The sequence below is a fragment of the Salvelinus namaycush genome, chromosome 2 (genome assembly GCF_016432855.1).
Source record: "Salvelinus namaycush isolate Seneca chromosome 2, SaNama_1.0, whole genome shotgun sequence".
NCBI classification, from domain to species: domain Eukaryota; kingdom Metazoa; phylum Chordata; class Actinopteri; order Salmoniformes; family Salmonidae; genus Salvelinus; species Salvelinus namaycush.
The window spans coordinates 75063536-75077280 of record NC_052308.1 but is presented as its reverse complement, the minus strand read 5'-3'; the positions used below and the strand labels follow the sequence as shown (position 1 = coordinate 75077280).

Genomic DNA, 13745 nt, shown 5'->3' with positions numbered 1-13745 from the left:
CTATGTGATAATACGGTGTGTTCTATGTAATAATACGGTGTGTTCTATGTGATAATACAGTGTGTTCTATGTGATAATACGGTGTGTTCTATGTGATAATACGGTGTGTTCTATGTGATAATGCGGTGTGTTCTATGTGATAATACGGTGTGTTCTATGTGATAATGCGGTGTGTTCTATGTGATAATACGGTGTGTTCTATGTGATAATACGGTGTGTTCTATGTGATAATACGGTGTGTTCTATGTGATAATACGGTGTGTTCTATGTGATAATGCGGTGTGTTCTATGTGATAATGCGGTGTGTTCTATGTGATAATGCGGTGTGTTCTATGTGATAATGCGGTGTGTTCTATGTGATAATACGGTGTGTTCTATGTGATAATACGGTGTGTTCTATGTGATAATACGGTGTGTTCTATGTGATAATACGGTGTGTTCTATGTGATAATACGGTGTGTTCTATGTGATAATACGGTGTGTTCTATGTAATAATACGGTGTGTTCTATGTGATAATACAGTGTGTTCTATGTGATAATACAGTGTGTTCTATGTGATAATACGGTGTGTTCTATGTGATAATACGGTGTGTTCTATGTGATAATGCGGTGTGTTCTATGTGATAATACGGTGTGTTCTATGTGATAATACGGTGTGTTCTATGTGATAATACGGTGTGTTCTATGTGATAATACGGTGTGTTCTATGTGATAATGCGGTGTGTTCTATGTGATAATGCGGTGTGTTCTATGTGATAATGCGGTGTGTTCTATGTGATAATGCGGTGTGTTCTATGTGATAATACGGTGTGTTCTATGTGATAATACGGTGTGTTCTATGTGATAATACGGTGTGTTCTATGTGATAATACGGTGTGTTCTTTGTGATAATACGGTGTGTTGAATGTGTCCAGGTACAGAAGACACCCGTCTGAATAATGAGTGTAACAGTAAGCCGGTGTGTCCTGCTAAGTGTCGCTGTGAAGCTAACGTAGTGGACTGCTCTAACCTCCGTCTCACCAACTTCCCCCAACACCTACCTGCCTCTACCACCGAGCTGTAAGGACACACACACAGTATAATGTTGTCTATTGCTGCTTTCTGTCTGTTCTCTGACGGTTTTCTCCTCCTGTCTCAGGCGTCTCAACAACAATGACATCTCAGTGCTGGAAGCCACCGGCGTCTTCAAGACCCTCTCTCAGCTCAAGAAAATGTACGCTCTCTCAATTTACTTCTGAAGTGTTAAGTTAACCACCATTGTTGATTTTTGGGGGTATTAGTTAATCACATTTATTCATAAACATTTTAATAATAATAATATAATGAATAAACATACTGTAACTGCTGATGAGGTGTAACAAGGTATAATATTTCAAACCAATATCTAAAAGAATTCATATCTATTCATTAGTAACCATAAAAGTCAACTTGTCTTGTACGTTATTGGATAATTCAGTTGACCATTTGTTTGTTGTTTGTAACAAGCATAATCTGTGTTTTTCAGTAACTTTAGCAACAACAAGATCTCAGAGATCGAGGACGGAGTGTTTGAGGGGGCGGGGTCTGTTGTGGAGCTCCACCTGACAGCCAATCACCTGGACTCTGTCAGAGGGACTATGTTCAGGGGCATGGGCGGCCTCCGCATGCTGTGAGTTAGCACCTTCCTCATTATTATCATCATCTTCATTATTATTATCAGCATCATGTCCATTATTATCATCAATCAATCACACGGTGGCTAGGAAAAACTCCCTGGAAAGGCAGGAACCTTGGAAGAAACCTAGAGAGGAACCAGGCTCTGAGGGGTGGCCAGTCCTCTTCTGGCCACCCCCGATGTGCCTTATTGCTATTTGTCGTGGAAATTCACACTGAGAGAGACTTTGTAATTTCTTCAAACGATCATCTTTATTTAATATCAATTTAATTATTGCAATAATGAAACTGGTCAACCCAAAAGTCTTGAAGGATATTTGTCGTCATCAATATAAAATGCTGTCTTCAGCATAGACTACAGTGTCTCTGTGTCGATCTGTGTGTTGTAGGATGTTGAGGAACAACCGTATCAGCTGTATCCATAACGGCAGCTTCACTGGTCTGACCAACGTCCGCCTGTTGTCTCTCTATGACAACCAGCTCCACACCATAATGCCTGGGGCCTTCGACACACTGCCCAACCTCTCTACACTGTAAGACACACATACACAAATCATCCTGGAAGAGTTTTAGAACTCTGTTATAGACTGACTGACTCTCTCTTTCTCTCTCTCGCTCTCTTTCCCCCCCCCTCCCCCATCTCCCCCCCCTCACCTCTCTCTCTCCCCCCACCTCTCTATCTTCCCTCCTCTCTTCCTCCCTCCCGCTCTCTCCCTCAGGAACCTGTTGGCCAACCCGTTTAACTGTGACTGTCGTCTGGCGTGGTTGGGGGCGTGGCTTCGTTCTAGACGAATCGTAACGGGGAACCCTCGCTGCCAGAGCCCCTCCTTCCTCAGAGAGATCCCACTACAGGACGTAGCAGCACCAGACTTCCGCTGCGACGACGGTACAACACACACACACACGGACTCACGCAGAAACACACATCTCACACAAGGACACATAGAGATTTTATAATTGATCGAAAGTGATTTGATAAAATCTGTCAGCCTTTCCTCTCTTACTTGGACCAGTCGGTGCTGTGAATTTGAACATTTTAACGCACTCTCAATTGTAATATTTGAATCTACCTTTGGGCTGCATGTGCTTGCCCCGGCACCCGAGCAGTTGGGGGGGATACGGGGGGGGGGGGGACATCTACCCTCTTTCTTTCTACCTGTCCTGGTTCTGTATGTCGTGTTCTGTATTATTTGTTTTGGACCCAGAACTCTGGGTCTTGTTGTTTCTGTCTGCTCTTTTATGTTTAGATAAGAATTGCATACTTGTCTTTTATACCTATACACCATCCTTGTGTGTGTTCAATAAAACATATTTGAACGAATGTGATATAAGTGTATTCAGTTTGTAAATAGTCTCCCGTCTCTCCCAGGTGCAGTGTTGGAGGAGAGTAGCTGTGCAGCTCGTCCTCAGTGTCCCAGTGAGTGTACCTGTACGGAGACGGTGGTCCGCTGTAGTAACAAACACCTCCAGGCCCTGCCCAAGGGGTTGCCCCGCAACGTCACTGAACTGTAAGTCACAGACTGGGGTTAGAGGTCAGGGGTAAGGGTAAAGGGGCAGGAGACAAAGGGAAGGGTGCTAGGGGTTAGGGCTTAGAGATCTGCAGTACACTTTTCTTACATGCTCAGTTCACCAGTTAGCACTTAGTTATATAACGTATTACCTGACTAATAGGTAGGTATAACCCTATAGTCTGTTCTGGCTAGGACAAGGCTTACTGACTAATAGGTAGGTATAGTCTGTTCTAGCTAGGACAAGGCTTACTGACTAATAGGTAGGTATAACCCTATAGTCTGTTCTGGCTAGGACAAGGCTTACTGACTAATAGGTAGGTATAGTCTGTTCTGGCTAGGACAAGGCTTACTGACTAATAGGTAGGTATAACCCTATAGTCTGTTCTGGCTAGGACAAGGCTTACTGACTAATAGGTAGGTATAGTCTGTTCTGGCTAGGACAAGGCTTACTGACTAATAGGTAGGTATAACCCTATAGGCTGTTCTGGCTAGGACAAGGCTTACTGACTAATAGGTAGGTATAGTCTGTTCTGGCTAGGACAAGGCTTACTGACTAATAGGTAGGTATAACCCTATAGTCTGTTCTGACTAGGACAAGGCTTACTGACTAATAGGTAGGTATAACCCTATAGGCTGTTCTGGCTAGGACAAGGCTTACTGACTAATAGGTAGGTATAACCCTATAGGCTGTTCTGGCTAGGACAAGGCTTACTGACTAATAGGTAGGTATAACCCTATAGTCTGTTCTGACTAGGACAAGGCTTACTGACTAATAGGTAGGTATAACCCTATAGTCTGTTCTGGCTAGGACAAGGCTTACTGACTAATAGGTAGGTATAACCCTATAGTCTGTTCTGGCTAGGACAAGGCTTACTGACTAATAGGTAGGTATAACCCTATATGCTGTTCTGGCTAGGACAAGGCTTACTGACTAATAGGTAGGTATAACCCTATAGGCTGTTCTGGCTAGGACAAGGCTTACTGACTAATAGGTAGGTATAACCCTATAGTCTGTTCTGACTAGGACAAGGCTTACTGACTAATAGGTAGGTATAACCCTATAGGCTGTTCTGGCTAGGACAAGACTTACTGACTAATAGGTAGGTATAACCCTATAGGCTGTTCTGGCTAGGACAAGGCTTACTGACTAATAGGTAGGTATAACCCTATAGTCTGTTCTGGCTAGGACAAGGCTTACTGACTAATAGGTAGGTATAACCCTATAGGCTGTTCTGGCTAGGACAAGGCTTACTGACTAATAGGTAGGTATAACCCTATAGGCTGTTCTGGCTAGGACAAGGCTTACTGACTAATAGGTAGGTATAACCCTATAGTCTGTTCTGGCTAGGACAAGGCTTACTGACTAATAGGTAGGTATAACCCTATAGTCTGTTCTGGCTAGGACAAGGCTTACTGACTAATAGGTAGGTATAACCCTATAGTCTGTTCTGACTAGGACAAGGCTTACTGACTAATAGGTAGGTATAACCCTATAGTCTGTTCTGGCTAGGACAAGGCTTTCTGACTAATAGGTAGGTATAACCCTATAGTCTGTTCTGACTAGGACAAGGCTTACTGACTAATAGGTAGGTATAACCCTATAGTCTGTTCTGGCTAGGACAAGGCTTACTGACATACTGACTAATAGGTAGGTATAGTCTGTTCTGGCTAGGACAAGGCTTACTGACTAATAGGTAGGTATAACCCTATAGGCTGTTCTGGCTAGGACAAGGCTTTCTGACTAATAGGTAGGTATAACCCTATAGGCTGTTCTGGCTAGGACAAGGCTTACTGACTAATAGGTAGGTATAACCCTATAGTCTGTTCTGACTAGGACAAGGCTTACTGACTAATAGGTAGGTATAACCCTATAGTCTGTTCTGGCTAGGACAAGGCTTACTGACTAATAGGTAGGTATAACCCTATAGGCTGTTCTGGCTAGGACAAGGCTTACTGACTAATAGGTAGGTATAACCCTATAGTCTGTTCTGGCTAGGACAAGGCTTACTGACATACTGACTAATAGGTAGGTATAACCCTATAGTCTGTTCTGGCTAGGACAAGGCTTACTGACTAATAGGTAGGTATAACCCTATAGTCTGTTCTGGCTAGGACAAGGCTTTTACTGACTAATAGGTAGGTATAACCCTATAGTCTGTTCTGGCTAGGACAAGGCTTACTGACTAATAGGTAGGTATAACCCTATAGGCTGTTCTGGCTAGGACAAGGCTTACTGACTAATAGGTAGGTATAACCCTATAGGCTGTTCTGACTAGGACAAGGCTTACTGACTAATAGGTAGGTATAACCCTATAGTCTGTTCTGGCTAGGACAAGGCTTACTGACTAATAGGTAGGTATAACCCTATAGTCTGTTCTGGCTAGGACAAGGCTTACTGACTAATAGGTAGGTATAACCCTATAGTCTGTTCTGGCTAGGACAAGGCTTACTGACTAATAGGTAGGTATAGTCTGTTCTGGCTAGGACAAGGCTTACTGACTAATAGGTAGGTATAACCCTATAGTCTGTTCTGGCTAGGACAAGGCTCACTGACTAATAGGTAGGTATAACCCTATAGTCTGTTCTGACTAGGACAAGGCTTACTGACTAATAGGTAGGTATAACCCTATAGGCTGTTCTGGCTAGGACAAGGCTTACTGACTAATAGGTAGGTATAGTCTGTTCTGGCTAGGACAAGGCTTACTGACTAATAGGTAGGTATAACCCTATAGTCTGTTCTGACTAGGACAAGGCTTACTGACTAATAGGTAGGTATAACCCTATAGGCTGTTCTGACTAGGACAAGGCTTACTGACTAATAGGTAGGTATAGTCTGTTCTGGCTAGGACAAGGCTTACTGACTTACTGACTAATAGGTAGGTATAACCCTATAGTATGTTCTGGCTAGGACAAGGCTTACTGACTAATAGGTAGGTATAACCCTATAGTCTGTTCTGGCTAGAACAAGGCTTACTGACTAATAGGTAGGTATAACCCTATAGTCTGTTCTGGCTAGGACAAGGCTTACTGACTTACTGACTAATAGGTAGGTATAACCCTATAGTCTGTTCTGGCTAGGACAAGGCTTACTGACTAATAGCTGGTATAACTTATTTACTTTGTTTAACCACAGTGTCCTCCTCTTCCTCTCAGCTATCTGGATGGGAACCAGTTCAGCATGGTGCCCAGAGAACTGTCCACCTTCAAACACCTGCAGCTGGTGTGAGTTAACCATTACTGTATGTTAGGGTGTCTGTTACGGTGTCTGATGTGAGTGTCTGGTGTGAGTTTACCATTACTGTCTGTTACTGTGTCTGTTGGTGTGTCTGCTAGTGTGTCTGTTGTGAGTGAACCATTACTGTATGTTAGGGTGTCTGTTAGGGTGTCTGGTGTGAGTTAACCATTACTGTCTGTTACTGTGTCTGTTACTGCATGGTCAGTGGTGTGCCTGGGCTTAGTTCCTCATTACTGATCCTCTCACCGATACTGTACTGTACAACAATGTACTGTGCCCTAGTGGTCACCAACCATGGTCCTGGTCCTGGTCCCTACAGAGTGTACCGGTTTCTGTTACAACCCACCACAACAGACCTTCATTAGCTTAACCGGTTGTTTTAGAGCTGTGCTGGAACAAAAACATGTACACAATGTAGCTGTCTAGGACCAGGACTGTTCTAGTGGTTTCTCTACAGTCCAATCTGTAACCATGACCACCAGGTGGCGATATGGAGCCTGCTCTGCACTTGACTCCACTCCAGTCGACAACAGCATTATCCAATCCACGATACACCAGCTCATAGCTCCCTCTGATAGACTAGTGTGGGTTAATGGTTATTCTCTTAACACCTCCATTTGACACAAAAAGCCTTTATTCTGTTGAGATGGGATATGAAGTGTGTAGGAGGAGGGGTTGTTGCTGTGTGTCTGATGGGTATTCAACTGCATTAACAGGATGGCTACGTCTCAGATGGCAGCCCATTCCCTATGTAGTGCACTACTTTTGACAATGGCCCAGGCTCTGGTCAAAAGTAGTGCCCTATAAAGGGAATAGGATGCCATTTAATTGGGACACAGACTACAGTGCATTCTGAAGGTATTCAGACCCCTTGACTTTTTCCACATTTTGTTATGTTACAGCCTTATTTTAAAATGGATTAAATAGTTTTTTCCCTCATCAATCTAGACACAATACCCCCAAAATGACAAAGCAAAAAACGGAAATATCAAATGTCCATAAGTATTCAGAGTACTTTGAAACACCTTTGGCAGCGATTACAGCCTCCAGTCTTTTTGGGTATGTATTTGGGGAGTTTCTCCCATTCCTCTCTGCAGATCCTCTCAAGCTCTGTCAGGTTGGATGGGGAGCGTTGCTGCACAGCTATTTTCAGGTCTCTCCAGAGATGTATGATCGGGTTCAAGTCCTGGGCCACTCAAGGACATTCAGAGACTTTTCCCGAAGCCACTCCTGCGTTGTCTTGGTTGTGTGCTTAGGGTCATTGTCCTGTTGGAAGGTGAACTATCGCCCCAGTCTGAGGTCCTGAGCGCTCTGGAGCAGGTTTTCATCAAAGATCTCTCTGTACTTGGCTCCGTACACCTTTCCCTCGATCCTGACTAGTCTCCCAGTCCCTACCACTGAAAAACATCCCCACAGCATGATGCTGCCACCACCATGCTTCACCGTAGGGATGGTGCCAGGTTTCCTCCAGATGTGATGCTTGGCATTCAGGCCGAAGAGTTCAATCTTGGTTTCATCAGACCAAAGAATCTTGTTTCTCATGTTACTGCAGAGATGGTTATCCTTCTGGAAGATTCTCCCATCTCCACAGAAGAACTCTGGAGCTCTGTCAGAGTGACCATCGGGTTCTTGGTCACCTCTCTGACCAAGGCCCTTCTCCCCCGATTGCTCAGTTTGGCCAGGCGGCCAGCTCTAGGAAGAGTCTTGGTGGTTCCAAACTTCTTCCATTTAATAATGGAGGCCGCTGTGTTCTTGGGGACCTTCAATGCTGCAGACATTTTTTGGTACCCTCCCCCAGATCTGTGCCTCAACACAATCCTGTCTCGGAGCTCTACGGACAATTCCTTCAACCTCATAGCTTGGTTTTTGCTCTGACGTGCACTGTCAACTGTGGGACCTTATATAGACAGGTGTATGCCTTTCCAAATCATGTCCAATCAATTGAATTTACCACATGTGAACTCCCTTCAAGTTGTAGAAACAAGGATGATCAGTGAAAACAGGATGCAGCTGAGCTCTATTTGGAGTCTCATAGCAAAGGGTCTGAATACTTATGTAAATACGTTTTTTTTAAATATTTTTTAAATATAATTAGATATATATATTTTTTTAACCATTTTCATTTTGTCATCACAGGGTATTGTGTGTAGATTGCTGAGGAATATATATATATATTTAACCAATTTTAGAATACGTCTTTAACGTAACAAAATGTGGAAAAAGTTAAGGGGTCTGAATACTTTCCAAAAGGCACTATGTGGATCTAACTGGATACCTGTAGATAATATAAAGTAATTCTGTTTAAGTAGTGATCGTTTTGAACCCTTGTTGTTCCAGAGATCTGAGTAACAACAGAATCAGCTCCCTGTCTGACTCCTCCTTCTCCAATATGAGCCAGCTCACCACCCTGTGAGTTACACACACACACACACACACACACACACACACACACACACACACACACACACACACACACACACACACACACACACACACACACACACACACACACACACAGGGAAAAACAAACCCACACGAGAAATATTCAAAAGAAAATTATCTGAAGACAAACAACAGTACATGTATTCTTTTGAAAATACTTCTCATGTTCATCATCCTCACACTGCATCTAGACTAGTGCACTGTCATAGAATGTCATATTAGAACTGTAGAATGTTCATCATCCTCACACTGTATCTAGACTAGTGTACTGTCATAGAATGTTATATTAGAACTGTAGAATGTTCATCATCCTCACACTGTGTCTAGACTAGTGTACTGTCATAGAATGTCATATTAGAACTGTAGAATGTTCATCATCCTCACACTGTATCTAGACTAGTGTACTGTCATAGAATGTCATATTAGAACTGTAGAATGTTCATCATCCTCACACTGTATCTAGACTAGTGTACTGTCATAGAATGTCATATTAGAACTGTAGAATGTTCATCATCCTCACACTGTGTCTAGACTAGTGTACTGTCATAGAATGTCATATTAGAACTGTAGAATGTTCATCATCCTCACACTGTATCTAGACTAGTGTACTGTCATAGAATGTCATATTAGAACTGTAGAATGTTCATCATCCTCACACTGTATCTAGACTAGTGTACTGTCATAGAATGTCATATTAGAACTGTAGAATGTTCATCATCCTCACACTGTATCTAGACTAGTGTACTGTCATAGAATGTCATATTAGAACTGTAGAATGTTCATCATCTTCACACTGTATCTAGACTAGTGTACTGTCATAGAATGTCATATTAGAACTGTAGAATGTTCATCATCCTCACACTGTATCTAGACTAGTGTACTGTCATAGAATGTCATATTAGAACTGTAGAATGTTCATCATCCTCACACTGTATCTAGACTAGTGTACTGTCATAGAATGTCATATTAGAACTGTAGAATGTTCATCATCCTCACACTGTATCTAGACTAGTGTACTGTCATAGAATGTCATATTAGAACTGTAGAATGTTCATCATCCTCACACTGTATCTAGACTAGTGTACTGTCATAGAATGTCATATTAGAACTGTAGAATGTTCATCATCTTCACACTGTATCTAGACTAGTGTACTGTCATAGAATGTCATATTAGAACGTTCATCATCCTCACACTGTATCTAGACTAGTGTACTGTCATAGAATGTCATATTAGAACTGTAGAATGTTCATCATCCTCACACTGTATCTAGACTAGTGTACTGTCATAGAATGTCATATTAGAACTGTAGAATGTTCATCATCTTCACACTGTATCTAGACTAGTGTACTGTCATAGAATGTCATATTAGAACTGTAGAATGTTCCTCATCCTCACACTGTGTCTAGACTAGTGTACTGTCATAGAATGTCATATTAGAACTTTAGAATGTTCATCATCTTCACACTGTATCTAGACTAGTGTACTGTCATAGAATGTCATATTAGAACTTTAGAATGTTCATCATCCTCACACTGCATCTAGACTAGTGTACTGTCATAGAATGTCATTAGAACTGTAGAATGTTCATCATCCTCACACTGTATCTAGACTAGTGTACTGTCATAGAATGTCATATTAGAACTGTAGAATGTTCATCATCCTCACACTGTATCTAGACTAGTGTACTGTCATAGAATGTCATATTAGAACTGTAGAATGTTCATCATCCTCACACTGTATCTAGACTAGTGTACTGTCATAGAATGTCATATTAGAACTGTAGAATGTTCATCATCCTCACACTGTATCTAGACTAGTGTACTGTCATAGAATGTCATATTAGAACTGTAGAATGTTCATCATCCTCACACTATCTAGACTAGTGTACTGTCATAGAATGTCATATTAGAACTGTAGAATGTTCCTCATCCTCACACTGTATCTAGACTAGTGTACTGTCATAGAATGTCATATTAGAACGTTCATCATCCTCACACTGTATCTAGACTAGTGTACTGTCATAGAATGTTATATTAGAACTGTAGAATGTTCATCATCCTCACACTGCATCTAGACTAGTGTACTGTCATAGAATGTCATATTAGAACGTTCATCATCCTCACACTGTATCTAGACTAGTGTACTGTCATAGAATGTCATATTAGAACTGTAGAATGTTCATCATCCTCACACTGTATCTAGACTAGTGTACTGTCATAGAATGTCATATTAGAACTGTAGAATGTTCATCATCTTCACACTGTATCTAGACTAGTGTACTGTCATAGAATGTCATATTAGAACTGTAGAATGTTCATCATCCTCACACTGTGTCTAGACTAGTGTACTGTCATAGAATGTCATATTAGAACTTTAGAATGTTCATCATCTTCACACTGTATCTAGACTAGTGTACTGTCATAGAATGTCATATTAGAACTGTAGAATGTTCATCATCCTCACACTGCATCTAGACTAGTGTACTGTCATAGAATGTCATTAGAACTGTAGAATGTTCATCATCCTCACACTGTATCTAGACTAGTGTACTGTCATAGAATGTCATATTAGAACTGTAGAATGTTCATCATCCTCACACTGTATCTAGACTAGTGTACTGTCATAGAATGTCATATTAGAACTGTAGAATGTTCATCATCCTCACACTGTATCTAGACTAGTGTACTGTCATAGAATGTCATATTAGAACTGTAGAATGTTCATCATCCTCACACTGTATCTAGACTAGTGTACTGTCATAGAATGTCATATTAGAACTGTAGAATGTTCATCATCCTCACACTATCTAGACTAGTGTACTGTCATAGAATGTCATATTAGAACTGTAGAATGTTCCTCATCCTCACACTGTATCTAGACTAGTGTACTGTCATAGAATGTCATATTAGAACGTTCATCATCCTCACACTGTATCTAGACTAGTGTACTGTCATAGAATGTCATATTAGAACTGTAGAATGTTCATCATCCTCACACTGTATCTAGACTAGTGTACTGTCATAGAATGTCATATTAGAACTGTAGAATGTTCATCATCCTCACACTGTATCTAGACTAGTGTACTGTCATAGAATGTTATATTAGAACTGTAGAATGTTCCTCATCCTCACACTGTATCTAGACTAGTGTACTGTCATAGAATGTCATATTAGAACTGTAGAATGTTCCTCATCTTCACACTGTATCTAGACTAGTGTACTGTCATAGAATGTTATATTAGAACTGTAGAATGTTCCTCATCCTCACACTGTATCTAGACTAGTGTACTGTCATAGAATGTCATATTAGAACGTTCATCATCCTCACACTGTATCTAGACTCGTGTACTGTCATAGAATGTCATATTAGAACTGTAGAATGTTCCTCATCCTCACACTGTATCTAGACTAGTGTACTGTCATAGAATGTCATATTAGAACGTTCATCATCCTCACACTGTATCTAGACTAGTGTACTGTCATAGAATGTCATATTAGAACTGTAGAATGTTCCTCATGTAATAAGTGTCTCTGTCTGTTCTTCTCCTGACTGTGTTCTTGTGTTCCAGCATCCTGAGTTACAACTCTCTACGCTGCATCCCTCCTCTGGCCCTGGCTGGACTACGCTCTCTCAGACTACTGTAAGGGCCGACCCCCCCCCCCGCTCTCTCTCACACACCCACACACACCTGAGTTACAACTCTCTACGCTGCATCATCCCTCCTCTAGCCCTGGCTGGACTACGCCCTCTGACTACTGTAAGGGCCGACCCCCCCCCCCCCTCGCTCTCTCTCACACACCCACACACACCTGAGTTACAACTTTCTACGCTGCATCCCTCCTCTGGCCCTGGCTGGACTACGCTCTCTGACTACTGTAAGGGCCGACCCACCCCCCCCCCCCACCCCCGCTCTCTCTCACACACACACACCTGAGTTACAACTCTCTACGCTGCATCCCTCCTCTGGCCCTGGCTGGACTACGCTCTCTGACTACTGTAAGGGCCGAACCCCCCCCCCCCCCCCCCCCCCCCCCCCCCCCCCCCGCTCTCTCTCACACACCCACACACCCACTCATACCACACGCATACTACACACACACACACACACACACACACACACGCACACACACACACACACACACACACACAGCCTTAATAATAACATATTTTGTGTTTCTCTGTCCCAGATCTCTTCATGGCAACGACATCTCTGAACTACTGGAGGGGATCTTCAGTGATGTGGCCTCCCTGTCTCACCTGTGAGTGTGTGTTTCCTGTGTGTGTGTGTCCCGTGTGTTTACGCATTATCCCACTCAGCACGCTTAGCAGTGACCGCCTGCACCCTCTCCTATCTGTGTCAGAGTCAAGTGCTTTCCCAGTCAGAGGGCATGGTATTGGATTGGCAATAAAGACACGCATGACTGAGGGAGTGTGTGTGTGTGTGTGTGTGTGTGTGTGTGTGTGTGTGTGTGTGTGTGTGTGTGTGTGTGTGTGTGTGTGTGTGTGTGTGTGTGTGTGTGTGTGTGTGTGTGTGTGTGTGTGTGTGTGTGTGTGTGTGTTCAATGAAGCGTGACCTGTCTGGGACACGCTAAAAGGGTCAGAGTGAAGGATTGATGGAGGAGAGAAAGGAAGGGAGGGAGAGATCGTGTCACTACAGAGGTCCATGTCTGTTGACCTTGTATTGACAGTAAAGAGAGGAACAGGGGATACAGCAGGTTGCCTGGGTTATTAATGTAATACTCTACCTCACATACTAACACATCTATTTCCATTGATGTACTGTAACATGCGCTGGTACAGAGGTTCCCATACATTCAACATCACTGAATAGAAACATTTTGTTTTTTTGATGCAGATCCTTACAGAGGTTAATTATAGTGTTGTATGTGGAGGAACTGCCCCC

General features: G+C 42.5%; 1 protein-coding gene across 1 annotated transcript in view; it reads left to right on the top strand.

The window, feature by feature from the left end:
- Window positions 1-13745, top strand: part of LOC120023487 (slit homolog 1 protein-like) — a 129877-nt gene that overhangs the window by 90740 nt on the left and 25392 nt on the right. Inside the window, exons 17-26 of the mRNA XM_038967516.1 lie at window positions 915-1059; window positions 1139-1213; window positions 1505-1648; window positions 2043-2186; window positions 2373-2539; window positions 3029-3161; window positions 6318-6386; window positions 8737-8808; window positions 12411-12482; window positions 13030-13101. Coding sequence (XP_038823444.1) covers window positions 915-1059; window positions 1139-1213; window positions 1505-1648; window positions 2043-2186; window positions 2373-2539; window positions 3029-3161; window positions 6318-6386; window positions 8737-8808; window positions 12411-12482; window positions 13030-13101 — 1093 coding nt within the window. The remainder of the gene's footprint in view (window positions 1-914; window positions 1060-1138; window positions 1214-1504; window positions 1649-2042; window positions 2187-2372; window positions 2540-3028; window positions 3162-6317; window positions 6387-8736; window positions 8809-12410; window positions 12483-13029; window positions 13102-13745) is intronic.